Source organism: Microchirus variegatus, assembly GCF_963457635.1.
Source record: "Microchirus variegatus genome assembly, chromosome: 10".
NCBI classification, from domain to species: domain Eukaryota; kingdom Metazoa; phylum Chordata; class Actinopteri; order Pleuronectiformes; family Soleidae; genus Microchirus; species Microchirus variegatus.
In genome coordinates, this window is record NC_139811.1 from 14,520,500 (window position 1) to 14,537,927 (window position 17,428).

Sequence of the window (17,428 nt, forward strand, 5' to 3'; positions counted from 1 at the left end):
ATATTACAAGTGAATGAAATTGCTTCGACTAGAAGATCTTGCAAAAATAAGTCTGATGTATTCTGCTACATCTGCGGTGAATACACCTGTTCCTAACAGGAATCTAGTCAAAAGTTTCATAACGCATGCTTACTATGCTTATTTTGGTATTATTTTGGTCAGAAGATCGGATACATAATCAAATTAGCATAAAAACCTGACCTGATTGAGAAAAAATGGATGTCATTTTTGAATTCAGCGGTGCAAAATGGTCCTAATTCAGTTGAAAATACATACACTTTTTTTCTATTTTGTAACCCAGTGTAATCGATTAATCATTTTGAAACTTTTTTTTACGGTAATGAGAAGTATGCATGGGGACAACAGGATGGTCACAGAATGGTTAAAACCTTTTCAAGGTCAAAATATACAGCCTAAAAACAAATCCATTTGCAAGAAACGGCAAATATTAAAAGACTGATTTCAGGATTTTACGAATCGATATTGGATCTTTCAAATCAAGATCAAGATCAAGAAATTTGAAGAAACGCTGCCCGGGTCAGAAAAGCAATCTTCACTTTTCGTCATGTAATGGTAGCAACGCAGGATTTAGACATTTCAGATACGAGTGAAGAGCTCAAGGCAAACATTTGAGAGCTAACTGCCCACTTTAGGAGAAAAGTCAGGTCTTAGTGAGGGGGGTTTAGGTTACCAGAGCCTGGAGGGAGAGGCAAGGTTGGCATCATGTCTTGATCCCAGACACAACATCTCTTTATTTAGTGAACCACACCCAGTAGACTGACACTGTGTCCCAGTGTAGTTGCTGAGGCAGATAAAAAAAAGATCCTTTTATTCCAACAGAGAAATCTGCATACGGTAAAGATCAGGGGAAATGAATGATTAGCCATCTTTCTATCATCTAATGTCTTAATAACATGGCTTTTTTTCCCCATGACAGGCAGTTTTTTTCACATTGTGCTGGAGATGAAATTAAAACGAGTAAAAAAAAGAAGTAAACATAAGTAAAAATAAATAAATAAATGTAACGCTAAAAAAAGGAGCCTGGGCGTAAATTCTGTCTGTAAAAGAGGATGACAGTAATGACATAGAGAGGTTTTGACTTAAGAAGTGGGGTGCGGCCGAAAGAGCACACAAGCTACTTTAAGACACTATGGAGTTTGCAAGTAACCATAAAAATGACAGAGCACATGCACAAACTGTGACCATGCTTTAACAAAGGAAAAGTGACTCGTGTCTACTCCATAAAAGTCAAATCCAGACAGGGCCTTTTTTTTTTTTTCCCTCTTCTTCTTCTTTAAAGGATGCAGTTTACTGACACACCCCACCCCCAACAGATTTAAGGCCAAAGGGTTTGGACGGACACTGCAACAACTGATGATAAAGAACGAGAAGTGCATTAAACTGCCAGTAGATAAAGATGACAAGAAGATGAGGGAACCCGATTAAATTGTTGCCACTTTGTAGACTGACCAAAGGGAAGTGCAGATGCTGTAAAGGTATGGGCTATGATCCACTCCATTTAACTCCCAAGATATAATTACACACGCGCTAAGTTTAGAATACTCTAACACAGTCATATCCAGAGACTGTGGCAGGACCCACAGATGGTTCATGATTCTGGTTCACATTTGCAGATATTTCACCAGCTATTTATTTTAGATTTATGAAATAACGTGCATAACATTAAGCTGCAATGGATGATCTTGTCAGGACTTATATTGAGAATTGGTACGTAATAGTTTGTCATCTTTAAAAAGTGGGGTCCATACACTACCGTTCAAAAGTTTGGGGTCACTTAGAAATGTCCTTATTTTTTAAGGAAAATCACTTTTTTTCAATGAATATAATATTCAATGAATCAGAAATACACTCTATACATTGTTAATGTGGTAAACGACTATTCTAGCTGCAAACATCTGGTTTTTAATGGAATATGTACATAGGTGTATAGAGGCCCATTCCCATCTCTCCAGTGTTCTAATGGTACATTGTGTTTGCTAATCGCGTTAGAAGGCTATTGGATGATTAGAAAACCCTTATGCAATTATGTTAGCACAGCTGAAAACAGTTTTGCTGGTTCTTTGACTAACGCAAAGTTTGAAGGTCAAAATTATTATTTTTGAATAAAAATCATTATTTCTAATCTTGTCAACGTCAATATTAAACATCTGAATACCAATTGTTAGATGCTTATTATGTAAATAAATGGTTTTTAAAATCCTTCACTCATTTTTCATGAAGCCAGCCGTCGGAAAACTAGCATCGACCCATGACACTGTCGTGGCCGACAATAGGTGGCTGGCTCGACGACACGTATGGAAAATAATAAATAAATGAGAATCACAGTCAGTAACAGTAACCATGGTAACTTGACACCATTCTACAGTCAGCTTAATTAGTCTCATATCATCTAAAGTAGGCTATGTTGCCTTAGTAACTTGTTTTGATTTGTATATATTAATATATTTCATTTTAGAAAGTGAGATAGTCTGGAAACAACACAAACATTTTTTCATACGTTTTTTTTCCCTTTTTCCATACTTATCCAGACCTGGAAATTACTCAAATTAAATTCCGTACTTTTCCATGCTGCGTAGATTGTAAAGGTGACCCCAGACTTTTGAACGGGAGTGTAAAAAGTTTGGGAAACATTGGGCATTTGGAGAAGTTGTTGTCTTTCAACAATGTCTTCGTTAAGCAACTTAATTGATCTACAAGTTATATGATGTAAAAGTTATGTACAATGTTATTCCAGTTAAACGTTTGTTGTTTTTAGCTGCTGTGTTCACACTGACATACTTGTCATGAGGTTTTGTCGGAGTGGCAACTCTCTGCTGCCCTTTATTTTAGCTCCTAATATCATGTCAATATGGACCAAACTGGGTCATTCACTTCCTTCAAGAGATTATTCACACATGCTGAAAATCAAACAAAATTGCTATTATCTCTGTTTAGTGAAAAGTGCCACATTACATATTTGAATTATACACTTTTAGTCTGTTGAGTAGGTGCAATTTTTTAAAGCTCGGGTAGGTGGGAGTTTTGAAACGGAAGCACAGTGTCCCGAGCTCCCCCCACCAGATAAGCGCAGCCCTGTGTTGCACTGTGACACAACAGGTTACCTGAAACAATCTGACCATCTTCGAGAAACTCTGCAGATAGCGACACCTTTTATAGAATCTAACTGTCTCACAGTCAGTGGCCAGTGCTGAAACAGCAACTTTTCCACTAAAGTAACAGTAAAACATGCAATAGAAGCACCCTCTCTCCTTGAGTTGCCCTGTAATTGGTCAAAGTCTCTTGTCCCAGGCTAGATTTTTCCCAAGGCCCAGAGGAAAAACTCAACTGTCAATTGTTCACATTATGCTGAAAGATTATTATGAATTTATTGCTCAATAATGCCATAATATGGAGCCTCCATTGGCGTGAAGTGTGATTTAATGACTGATCTCTTAAGTGTCTAACACTCACCTTGTGTGCCTGATCGGCGTGGTGAGTTATTGTCTTCCTCTCCTTGTCCCACCGCGCACTGGCCTCCTCCAGCTGCCGCTCCATTGCCTTCTGCAGACGAACGGCCTCCTCTTTTGAGTCACACGCAGACGTCTGCAGCTCCGCAATTAGCTGTGTGGATGAGAAGAAAACTCATGTTTGAATTTGAAGATGAGTCGGCACAATTCTCAGAGGGACAATTCTGTAGGGGTGGGAATCGCTCGAGAGCAGAACATGATAGTATCATGATATTGCGATATACGGAGTCTTATTTTGCGAAATCAGAAATTGCGATACACTCACACATCAGCTCTAGTGTGAATGAGCACTTGGCACCATCTAATGGACTGAAACCTCAATTGATTTCTTTTTTTGGCAATCCACAAAATGTTTATTTGTAACATCAGTAAAAAAAAAAAAAAAAGATACTTCCACGCTTCCACGTTTGTTTTCTGGTAACTTGTGTTTAAAACCAGTTGTTTTTTTCATTTTCAACAGGAAAAACCTGCTCCTAAATGTACTTTAGGCACAAAACAAGTTCACTGAACGGTTTTCATTTGCGGCATTTCACTGTGATTTTTGGAAGACATGAAACGTCAAAACGCATCACGTAGGGAGATCATTTCATGCAGTGCAGCAGTTTGTGGCATAGTGTGTGAGCCAATGTGAGCCAGGTTATTTTCTGTACAATTTATAGACGTCCTTAAAAAGCTTCGCATGAGGGCTATTGTTAGACACTGCAATTAACAATGTTAACTATGAAAATGCCTCCAGTGATGGTAGAGAAGGCAGCGAGGTGACTCTATGCACACTGAAGTCTTTGATCCCCCATTCAGTGTGAGGTCAAAAATGGATTAGTTTGAAAGGAGTGCAATAAAGTATTGTAATGTTAGATTTACTCAAGATAAAAAAATAAATAAAATCGAGTGAATGTTCCTCCCAGGGTGGGTCTGAATCTACCTGGGTGGGCCACCAAGACGGAGCATGGGAAATCGGTCCTGGATTTGGATGGCAGTAATAACCCTCCTTAAAACTCAGCTCCCCCCTCACACACACACACACACACACACACACACCGAGTCTCATATCTTGTGTCTTTTTTTGTGACGAGACAGAAGATACAGCAAGCTGAGAGAAAGAGAACAGCGAGGCGGGAAAAAAAAAAAGAAAAGAAAAAAATAGACAGGAAGGGAAAAACAACTTCCTTTTTGAAGAGCAGAGTGACTTTGTGTTGGTGAACTTGCGGTGCACACCGAGATGAAAGGGAGCTGCCTCAGCTTTGAAATCCTCCAGTCAAAATTAACATTCTATTTAAGCTACTGTCAGGGAAAAGGCAGAGGAAAGATGAGAGACAGTAAAAAGAGAGAGGAGGTGTGGAGTTGGGTGGGGGGGACGGGTGGTGCTGCTGCTGCTGCTAGCTTTGGGCTAGATAGATAATTGTTTACTGTTTTCAAACTCTGGAGGACTAGCCCTGCTGGAATCTGTACGTTGCGTGGTAGTAAGGGAGTTAGAGAGTGATGCGTGCTGACCATGGGGAAAGAGGGAGGGTGTGTGTGTGTGTGTGTGTGTGTGTGTGTGGGGGGGGGGAGGGGGGCGGGGGTTGTCAGCGAGAAAGCCACATGAAAGAAACAAATGGCACATTATTATGGGAACATCATTTCTGGGCGTAATAATTATTTTTCAATATGTCCCTGCATCTGTTGCTCTTCAGCCACGGGGCGACCACGGTGGCGCTCTGAACGACTCAAAACTCAGCTGTCTTTCTTGTTATTCCTGTACACATACACACAGACACACAGACACACACAGACACAGACAGCACCTTATTTCTGTCTGATAGCCAGCCAGGTCTTTTAAGTCTATAATTGGTCTGGTGAGACGTGTCTGTTTTCCCAGCCTCTGTTTAGGCTTACCTCTCCATGAACCTGGGGTTAAAAAACAAGACTAGGTCAAAACCTAAGATACGCCTGCCCTGCACTGTGTTTGGTCAATGTGCACAATTGAGAATGACGTTGAAAACCGCAACAGGCTTTTAGCGTTGCTTTGAATCTTCATTAAATCATTATTTGCAGCTGGCTTTCACCTCTTTAAGTTTGCTTCATTCATTCTCTCTGTGCTCGAATGTACAGGAGCTTAACACAGCTGCATTCCCATTAAACCAGCTCTCATCTGCAGCTTCCTTGTCTGTTATTAGAAAGGCAAACACACACGAAATAGTGACTGACACATGGACCATTAACCACCAGTATCAACCAATTATTTTCCAGGCAGTTTCTAAGTTAAAGGGTGAATTCCAAGGGCCAATTCCAATTCCTATCTTAACCCTCAAGCTCAACCCTTAATCTTAACTGGCCCTCAAAACCAAGTGTTGAGGGTTATTTTGTCACTTATAAATGGGACACCCCTTAAATGCATATACGTCTTCAGACTGCAGGGGGCAGAATAACGCGAAAGCTGCGTCCAGTCTGTCAACTCCCAAAAAAATTAAGAACACATTTACGTCACAATTATTTATTTATTATTTTATTAGGTTGTCAGTTAGTTATAAGATGATACTCATACAAATACCACAACCACGGACATATTCAGCTGACAGTTACCGCACACAGGGTAAACGATCGCAAACGATCGCGTGTCCGCACCGGCCGGCTATTGACAAAAGATCGTAAAATAAAAATAAATGTTACGCAACAATGACGTCAGTAATCCATAATATGGGCCTAAACTAAGATAATATAATGGTTTTCATAATTTTTATATCTCTATTAACAAAGAAAATACTTCATTTGTATCGCACTCGCTTCGCTGCTTTCGACGCCATCTTTCTTATGTGAAAACACGCAATGCAATGGGTGTCCCATTTCTAAGTGACAAAATAACCCTCAACGCTTGGTTTTGAGGGCCAGTTAAGATTAAGGGTTGAGCTTGAGGGTTAAGATAAGAATTGGATTGACCCAAAGTCCTGATTTAATAGCCGCAACAACAAAATATCTATGATAAAGACAAATGCTTTGCTATGATTTCAGCTGCATCTGCTTGAGAAATTATTACTCAGAGAGTTAGAAGAGAGAGAATAATCATTTTATTGTTATTGTTACACAGCTACTTTTAGTCGTCACAGAGATTAGTATTGTAACGGTAGCTAATGTTTGTCCAAAAACAGTTGCACAATTTCTCGGCAGATGTTAAGGGGACAGAATACTCAGTAAATTTAATCACTAATTCACAAACATGGCAAAACCTGTTGACATAATGGAGAGCAAGTAATGGCCAGTGGGTAAAAGCTGAAGTGGCTGACGACCAGAAGCGCAGCTTAATTACTCATTAACCTCACCGACACAACTGTATTCATTCAAGAACTGATTATAGCAGCTTTAAAGTCTCCAATGTCTCCATTTGTCATTCTGTCTTGCAAAGCAGACTGGAGTAGATCATCCTTTGCACACCTATTGATTGAAACAGAAACCATTATGAATGAAATCGTTTTTAATCGAAAATCAATTTTGAATTGAATCTTGGGCCCAACAATCAGAAACAAATCAAATTGTATATAAATATACATTTATATATATATATGTATATAAATATACATATATATATAACAACATATCGGATATCAGCAAAAAGTCAATTTAGGGCCATGCAAATCGCAAAGAAGAACTGCAAACTGCTTTTGGAACTTACATTTAGCTCCTCCAGCATTGTTCATTATAGATCCTACCATAAAGTTTGACCAGTGATGGAGACCCAGTACTGTTTTCAAGCATTTTTAATGACCAAGAATGTATCAGAAGGCATAAATACACTAACAAATCCTGTATTTGATTAATACATGCCGAGGAGGTCACATGTGAACACTATTTGTGAAACTTAACACCCATAATTGTGCTGAAACAAACGAGGCATATTTGCATATAGAGTGAACTTCAACCTTTTTTTTTTTTTTTTCCTTCTCCAGAACACGGTGCTTCTCATGCACGGGGGCCTCCTATTGCAAATTCCTTTTACCTCCTACCTACTCCCACGGTAGACGGTCAGGGATAAAGTAATGATCTCCCACTAGCGCTGGCTGCTACCACCCACTGTAGCCTGTTCATTAAATGGGGAACGAGAGCCGGCCTGCTCAGTTCACAGGTCACCCAGGAGGGCCACTCGCAGCTCGACACTTAACACACAGGATTGGATTGAGAGAAACACTAATTAGGAGAGTCTGTATATGTGTGTGTGTGTGTGAAAATAAGAGGCAGTGGAAGAGAGACAGCAGCAAAGAGATAATGTGTGTGCGCGTGCATGTAAACACATACCCTTACGTGGTGCATCTCCAGTCCCCTTAGGATAATGTATGACATGGTATGTTTTTAATTGGGCTATTAGCCATGCAGTTGAGTTCAAGAGTGATGCCCCTGTCAGACACTGAGGGGTTAACAACTTGGGTTTCCCTCTGAGGTTCAAAGGCCCCTTGTTTACATTTGACTGAGTTTCCCCAAGGGGTAGCTACCAGAAACCCCTCCGCCCACGACAGATAGCCTGCATTAATCTCACACATTTAAATGTTTGCACAAAAAAACGAGAGACACCTTCACCAGGATCGTCTATATAACAGTAGACTTTAACAAAGACAGGGGGAAGTTACTGTGTAAAAACAGGGAGAAGTTGCTGTGCCTGTGGTGGCGTACACCGCACTGCCAAAGTGGGCAAACATAACTGAACTTTCGCTCGGCATTAGACGTCTTTTGAAGTTGAGGAATTGTGTAACCTAATAAGCTACTGTTTTCTCACAACATCTGCTTGTCAACCCCGCTTTCAACTCTGTGCCTTTGCCAGCCAACCGAAAAAGGAGGGGGGGGGGGGGGTTTAAAGAGAAGAAAGAAAGAAAAACAACAAAATCCCCTCTCTGGGTAACGAGGTGCAATTACGGCCAAATGATTACAATATTATAATCTGCTCAAAGACAACCGTTTTCTCTTATAATGTAAACTCTACCAAGAGTGTTTTGGATCTTTTCCACGCGCAAAGCTGCCTTAAATTTTGAAGACATTTTGTTGGAGTCTATTCTATCCTAGGAAACCATATATTCTTTTGTTGGACTGAAGCATTATCATCGTTTTAAATGGACTCAGCCTGAGTATAAGCGGGTAATGATGAACATATGGCCCCTGATTAGAGACGTTTCCAAAAAGTGGCCAGGAAAAAGACTGAATAAAGGAGAGGAGAGCAGAGGAGAATACAAGTTGAAAGAAAGACAAAGGATAAATATAAAAGAGCAAATGGAGATAAGATTTCATTCGAGGCTGATTTACACTTCTGCTTCAAGGTGTTTCAGACGCTAATTGTGCAAAGTCAGTGGCTCCAATCAAATAATTAGAGGAGGTTTGGACTGTGAGGGCGATGGATCTGAGCTATCCTGGCCTTTTCTCCAGCATGTTTTTATTAATGGCAGAGTAATATTTATAGTACAGGGAGTAGGTTAAAGAAAGGCTCTATAAACCTTCCCTTTGAGTATGTACACAAATCTTTATCTTGCGATATATACACAAGCCTTTTCCAAGCACAAACCTTGCCATTATGGCTCTCCATCAAACGATTGGGTTCTAACGTCAGTGATAAATCACAGGCGATATTGACGAGTGAATGATGGGAGGACTCACTGCAGGAACATAAATCAGGTTGAATCTCCCGAGCGTTTGCAGCAAGCGATGGCCAATGCACAGCAGATTGGGCAACGTGTCCATCTTCAAAGAGTATCAATTGATTTTTGGCCAGCTTTAAACATGTGTAAGCAAACAGAGAGGGTAAAATGTATAGATGAATTGGAGACTTTGAGATTATGGATGATCTCTCTCCCATTACACACTGGTATTTAAATCATAATCAATATATATATAAACACTGATAGTGCAGCTTTTATGGCAAATAAAGGGATGAATCGCCCTTTAGTGTGAAGCACGAAAACCTGTACTGACTATAGGTATGGCTCGATACCAATCACAATCTGTAGGGTACAGACTTTTACCTCTTTTACACAACATAAGACATTTGTGCTAAAGCATTTACTACTAAAATATAACTTATAACGTGACTAAAGCATGGAAGATATCTGTAGCCCTGGTCATATGAGGTTGCGGACATTTTTCTTTAAACTATGTTGTCTGTGCTTAGTGAAGAATTTACAGATCATACAGAATATTCTTTCTTATTTTTCAGATATCTAATCCAATAATAATAATAAAAATAATACTGATACTGACACTGCATATTATATTGGTTCATTCCTAACACTGACTTCACTGGGTTTTTAAAGTGGCAATCAATGGACAGAGAGAGGAAGAGGAAAAAGAAATGTCAATCAGTGGAGCTTTAGATGTTCTTAGTGTCTGTGAACTTTGCAAAAACCTCAAGCCAGATGGTGTGTGTGTGTGTGTGTGTGTGTGTGGCACACATTCACGTCCAGTTGTGTGCTACATATCTGCTGCAGGATAAAGGACAGGGTTGTTGTGTGTATACTTGTATTTATCTCTTTAGGAACTTTTCTGGCATCAACACTGACCTTGTCAGGACCAGTGGTCCCCATGGAGACAACCATCTGGTCCAAATGAGGCAGAACCTAATTTCTGTGGACCAGGTTTTAGTTCAGGGTTGAGATTTGACTTGTGGTTAGGGTTAGGCATTAATTGGTAATGGTTAAGTTTAGTTTCGATAATGACAGATTGTTTAGGCTGTCCAAATGAATGGAAGTCAATGTGGTGTCCTAAGAAAAGCTGTGTGTTTATGTGTTTGTGTAGTTCCAACTGTTCGAAGGAAAAAGGAGGAATACAAAATAACAGACGGCAAAAAGGAGGAGGAGAAAACTGATTACCTGGGCAGACTTGGTGAGCTTCTGACCGTACTCCTTCTCAATCTGCTTCAACCTGCTGTTGTTCTGCAACAAGAACGGAGAGAGAGAGCGTGAGAAGTATGTAAGAGAGAGATATGCAGACAGACGGATAGAGACACACAAAGAGCGAGAGAGAGTTGTGAAACTGAATCTTCTGTTCGGAAGTGAACAGAGACACATCGCCCTCCCCAGTCTGCCCATGCTTGCACACACACACACTCTCATGTTGACCCCCGTCTCTTGGCAGTGTGTCCCTGTGGCGCAGGCCTGGGGCCCCCATGGCACAGTGCCAGAGCCAAAGCTCATGTGTGCCAGCAGGTAGTGAAAGGCACAGTGCACAGTGGGCACCACTCCTCTTTGATTCCCTGCCAACAATTCATCACCTAACAAGATGGGGGATGGGCGGAATTAAAACTTTGCTGCCAATTAGTGACGGGGAGAAAAAAAGAGAGGTGATCAGGAGAGGCTGGGAGACAACACAACCGAGAAAGAATAGCATGGCATTTGTTGTAAGGCAAGTTATTGAGCACTGCTCATATCGTTGTTTTCATTTTCACTCTGGGGAAGTAGAGGTTTCCACTAAAAGACTTAAAGGGGTCATATTAGGCAAAATCAACTTTTTAATCATTTTAATACTTATATTTGAGACTTTGAATAGGCGAAGTGTGAAAAAAGATGGCTCAGTCATGTTTTTGTGGTCCGCCTCAGTCTAAGTACAGGAGATAAAACACGTGATGTTGACTTCCGCAAGCAATCTGACGTCAGACTGATAAATCCCTGGAATTGTTGTCTCGAGGCACTCAGCTTTGGCCCTAAAAAACGCGAGAGTGCAGGCGAGGGCAATAGTATCCGGAAGAGCGGAAGTCCGCGAAGTATTCTATTCTTGGCTGCACAGTGCAGCACAGGGTTCTACACAAACTTCCGGCCTCAGAGGATTTACGTGTCGAGTGGATACATGTTATATATGACGGCAATGTGCCGGCTAGAGTTGGCAAATGATGGCTTTTCCGACTGCTAACTGCTGTTAGCTGCCGGAGCCTCAGTGATACTTACGTAGTTTCCTGTGTCTCATTTGCATTTAAAGAGACAGGTACAGACAGATACATTTTATATATGCCTGCTGAAGTCGGCAAATGATGGCTTTTCCACTTTTCTGTGTCTTATTTGCATTTAAAGAGACAGGCACTCAAAACCAAGCGTTCTGAACAGGGCTGTTTTGGCAGGGTGATTGAACTGCTGTGGTGCTTCATCCTTATGGTATTTTGACCAAAGCATGTCACAGACATGTTCATTAGGACACCAGGGAACTAGGTTAACTTGGAGAAATAGGGTATAATATGAGTCCTTTAACTTCTTTCAGCTGGCTGTGATGCTTGAGATTCAATGAGAGGCAGAATGGTGTACTGGGATCATTAAGTGTGAAGTGTTTTTGTACTTGATGGGGATGTGAACGTCCTCTTGAAAAACACCTGGGACATATTCATGCACAGTTAAGTCATACTAGGGTTATAGCTCAAATATGCCATTCAATTATTGCACTATTGCCCTTTCCCCAGTATCCACGCAAGCACTAGCAGCGAATTGATTTACTGAATGAAGTGTGTGAAACGCCTCCCTTCAGCTTGTTAGTTTAAGGTGCTTTCTGGTTTAGCATACAGCTAGTTGCTAGAATGTTGAGCACCATTCGAAGTCCACCTCCCATCCATTAACTTAAAAACATGAAATTCTTCAAAAATATGTGTGCTCATCAGTCCAAAAAAGTATTTACAACAGAAAAATGTCCTTAAGAAGTAGTAAATACAATGTACGCACACACACACACACACATTCATATATCACTCTTGTCCTGACAGCCCTCGACAGACGGACGACTCGTTAACACACAAGGTTTCTCTGGATGCGACCCTCATCACCATCAACACCCGAGCTTCGTTTGGACTCTGCACCCCATCCAAACACTTCCTGACAAACACCGCCGTCCGCTCTGAGCGGACGCACCTGTCACCACAGAAATACACAGATATCACCAAGGATACTGGGCTGTCTTCCCCGCACTGGGACTCTTTTGAGTGGCGGACTGCACGTCTCTAGGGGCCCCTACAGCAGCTGATGAGAGAGGGGGGGAGACAAAGAAGGGTGTACAAGAGACAAGAGAAAGAAATGTTTGGAAGGGAAGTGCAAATGGAGACCTTCAGTGTTTTTTTTTTTCTTTCTTTACAGCTGACACATTTCTTGTCTCCCCTTCCTGCTGCAGAGGTGTTCCATGTTGGCTACAGCTGTAGTGACACAGGGAGAGTAAGTGTGTGGTTTCTGTAGCAACACCTGCACTCATTGTTTTATTAGTACAGGGTATATGCAGGAATCCTGAAGTTAATTAAGACTTTTTCAAAACCTTCTCAACAATATTTTAAGACCTTATCGCCACTTCAAGCTGTAATCAGCAACACATTTTTAACTTACATTGTCCCATGTCTCTGGACTTAGTCATATTATTGATGCCATTGCACCCACCAAGGTGAAAATGGCAAAAAAAAGGGGTCTTCATGGAGAAACGGCACATTGGTAAAAACTGAAAAAAAGAGAGTGCCAGAAAACAAATCTCCAGGTTCACTATGACATCTATCGTTTTACCTGCAACCAAATCTAACCTCGGGTACAATAAAAGTTACCTTACTTTATAAAGAAAAGACTTCAAATTTACAACTTGAAACTGAGAAATGCAAGGCAATCCTTCTTCTCTGACATCATTGCCAAAAACAATAACAATGCACAAGCCTTGTTTGACACTGTCGACAGACTAACAAACCCTCCTGTCATTGGCCCCTGAACTGATTTTCAAGTGCCTGCATTGAATTTGCCACCTTCGTTACTGACAAAATTCAGAAAATTAGGCAAGCAGTCAGTGTCTCAACATCAAGTGCAGTGTTGTCCATGTGTCCACTTAAAATCAATTCAAATATTATATTTTTCATTATGTATCAACTTTTAATACTTTTTAAGACCCCATGGACACCCTGTAGTAAAAATTTTGAAAAAACAACAACATGGTACTAATGGAGGCAGTACACTTCTTTGATTTGCTGTTATTATCATCTCTGTAATCCACATTTTGAATAATGTGTTTGAAAAACTGAAATCAATGCATCTCTGCAAATGACTGTGGTATAACGAGGTTTCCGTAATTCACATGCGAGTGTGCTCGTGCAAACATTATGTTCATAATGACATGCAAACATGTTCAGATGTTACATAAAAACATTAAGAGCATTACTACTAGCCTATTCCCTTTTACCAACACTCACTCGGAGGGGAATTTAGCAGGAAGCTTATTTACAACATCATACATTATACAGCCCAACCATCTAAACACATATTAAACTGGGTGGATAATAGATGAAGATATAGTGAGTATACACGCATGGGGAAAAACAGCCCAACAACATGGTGACAAATACAAAAGCAAAATCAGAGATAAATTAAATGCTCAGCCATGTGTGTGTGTGTGTGTGTGTGTAAGCACTTTCAAAGAGACTACCTGTACCCTGCCGAAGGCATTTTTGTGCTGAAGGCACTTTGAGGCAGTATCAGGCTCTTCAATCGCTTCTTAATCCTAGCGGTGTGGAGTGCGGCTGCTTTGAAGTGAGTGCGTATGTGTTTGTGCACGTGTATGGAGTTGGTGCTTGTGTGTGCGTCTATGTGTGTGTGTGTGTGTGTAAAAGAGAGTGGAAGTGGATCTGAAGGCGAGGCATGCGCTGCTTACCACCACTTAATTAATAATCTGCAGGAGGAATGAGGCCAAACACACACACACACACACACACACACACACACACACACACACACACACACACACACACACACACACACACACACACACACACACACACACACAGAGAGAGACTTTACAAAGCGTTATCCCTTACCTTAAACATAACCAGTTAATGGTTAATCCTAACCTTAACCTAACTTCAATTCAAATCTTCGCCCCAAACATAACCAGTTCCTCAGAAATGACTGAGGTACAGCTTATGAGTTTTCAGACTACAGGTCCGGTTTGTGACAGAAAAGGGCGTTTGGCAGTGAAATTCTCTCAAGTTGTGCGGTCCCATTGATTGGAATGAGCCACTGTATAATTTGTGTGATCGTGCATTATCAGGCATTATCTCTGAGATATCTCCACTCATCTTTCAAGAGCTATGATGGTTTTCGGAACTGTCCTAAAGGAGAACTCTGCAGAGGACATTTACAATTTAGAATAGTAGTATTACTACAGGGTACATGCAGGAATCCGGAAGTTAATTTTAACACCTTTTTAGGACTTTTTAACAAGCAGAGGGGGGAAAATAAATACATGCATGCATACTTTTTTAAGTCAAACTCTATGGACAAAATGTAATACCTCATGAAATCACAAATTAAGACTTTTTAATACTTTCAAGACTCCTGCAGACACCCTGCACTATTACAGATGTAATACATACACACAGAAAGGCGACTAAACTATTAGAAAATGGTGCAGGGACAGTTTTCAGTGAAGAAATAAATCACACAGAATTGTCTTATTATTTTTCATGGAGCTCATTTGTGTGATTCATTTCTTTTATTAATTATTATTATTTTCCCCTTCGCTTCACCAAAGTCTTCAGTTTTAGTGGCAGCAGTATTTGTAAGCATTCAAAAATGATTCTCTGTTCACCACGCATGTCTCTCATAACAATTTGAGTTCAATCTAGCCAGGGAGGGAGCACTGGGAGATGTTATTTGCTAGTTTGTCTGTAATCATTGCCGTCTTGCTGTGCTCGCCTGTGTGTGCGTGTGTGTGCGAGAGAGAAGGTTGGTGCTGTAATGACAAGAGGCTTTATTTCCATTTCACAGTTTGCCATCACTGCCTGTCAGTAGTGATTCTCTTCATCCTGCTGCTCAGTGTCAGCGCTGCATCACACAGTACAGAAATAATGCATCGTGGGCACACACAGACAGGCATACGCAGATAAACATACATCAGAAACACAGGAACACTCACACACACCATAAAAATGTTCAGTGATTACACACTCAACCAGCCAGTCCTTGGTATTAGAAAACCAATTACACCCATTACCATCAATTTGAGTGGACTTAACACATCATGAGGTCTACATAAATGTTACAGGCTTTAAGCATTAACGGATGGCGGTGCTTATAGAATCACAGATTCCTTTAACATAAACAGGTGGACAAATTAAAACCACAGAAAACGTGTGATGATACGATTTTAATTCGTTTTATCCTCTTTCGACGCTGAACTACGGTTGACCCGTGACAAAAAAAAAAGAAAACTATCCTGGCAGACCTCCTTTTGCATCTATTAAAGCCTCCATAATTTGTTTGATCAGTAAGTCTGCCTGATGTTCAGATCAAGAACTTCAACCCAAAAAACACAGCGCTCAATACCATGGTGTCCCACTTAAAACTCCACTTCAAAACCAAAGTGTGATCTGTAGCGTGCAACAAGATGGCAGCAGCCTGATGCCATGTTTTAATGCGATTGAGAAAGTGTGTCACTTCCCTCCCTCCTCTTGGATGACTTCAAAAAGTGAGCAAGGGAGCTGTGTGATGTTTTTTTGGGACAGCAGTTCCTTTACTGTGACTCTTTCACGTTCTGGGTGACTCTCTCTCTCTTGCTCTTTTTTCCCCTTCTCTCTCCCTCACTATGCCGCCGGGCCTGATGGCACAATGAGGAAATGTGGATCTCACATAAGTTCTGGGCATGCGTACTCACACACAAAACAGCACAATCTCTAGGCGCACATTAAAATCCTTTAATGTGTGCTTGTGCATCTACTGTGATGTTAACATTAACTCTTTAAATAAAGCACGCTGGTGAACACCCTGCACCGAACACCCTCAACTTTACCTCTTCCTCCCCTTAAATCAGATTCTTCACTCTGCCTCCCCAATCTAATTGTCTCACAGTAAGTGTGTCAGTGAGGTGAATGCGAGTACCTCTTTGATCATCCCCTCAGCCTGTGTTTCCTTCCTCCTCGTCTAATCCATGACTGACTCAATAATGTGATTTGGTGTATTGCCTAATGGCAGAGGACCAACCTAATAAGTCAGCAGCGACAGAGAGAAGAACACGACGTGACTATGACAACAACGACGACAACAATCTCGCACCACCATCTTCTGGCTGAGCGACAGAACAGTACACTCACTGTCTGAAAGTAGAAATGGGTCGTGTGTATAGACTGATATGGATGTTATTAGTTCAATTAAACCTTCTTGGCTCTATCATTCTAATACTTGTATTTATCTGTAGCTTTGCTGGGAGAACAGAACTTGCCCTTGTTGTTGCAAGAGTAAAAGGGGGCATATTATGCAAAATCAACTTTTTAATTTATATTAAGATATAATTAATTTGGGACTCTGGATGGCCTATGAGTAGGCTAAGAGTGAAAAAAGATGACTCAGTCAGACTGATAAATTCCTGGAATTGAGGGCAATAGTATCCGGAAAAGCAGAAGTCCGTGGAGGGTTTTATTCTTGGCTGCACAGTGCAGCACAGAGTTCTACACAAACTTCCAGCCTCAGAGGATTTACGTGTCCAGTGGATACATTTTATATATGCCTGCTGAAGTCGGCAAATGATGGCTTTTCCACTTTTCTGTGTCTTATTTGCATTTAAAGAGACAGGCACTCAAAACCAAGTGTTCTGAACAGGGCTGTTTTGGCAGGGTGATTGAATTGCTGTGGGGCTTCATACTTAAAGTATTTTGACCAAAGCATGTCACAGACATGTTCATTAGGACACCAGGGAACTAGGTTAACTTGTAGAAATAGGGTACACTATAAGTCCTTTAAATTAATCTTATACAGTGTTGATCTTCTCTTCAAATCTCTTCACGTGACTGTATGTTGTGTGAATTTTGAAAATCTGCTGTGCATGTTTTGCACTAAATTATGCCTTGGGTGGTCCCATCACAAGTGCACAACCCAAAATATGGATGTGAATGCAACAAGAGCCAGTCAGTCAAACCACATTTAAAGCATGGTCGTAGACACGTGTCCACACATGGGAAAATA

The 17,428-nt window shown here is 40.8% G+C and overlaps 1 protein-coding gene across 1 annotated transcript in view; it reads right to left on the minus strand.

Annotated features, from left to right (window-relative positions):
- cep112 (centrosomal protein 112) overlaps positions 1-17,428 on the minus strand; it is a gene marked incomplete at both ends in the record, with an annotated part of 113,711 nt that overhangs the window by 23,404 nt on the left and 72,879 nt on the right. Inside the window, 2 exons of the mRNA XM_083896694.1 lie at positions 3,472-3,621; positions 10,346-10,408. Of these exons, the coding sequence (XP_083752820.1) occupies positions 3,472-3,621; positions 10,346-10,408 (213 nt within the window). The remainder of the gene's footprint in view (positions 1-3,471; positions 3,622-10,345; positions 10,409-17,428) is intronic.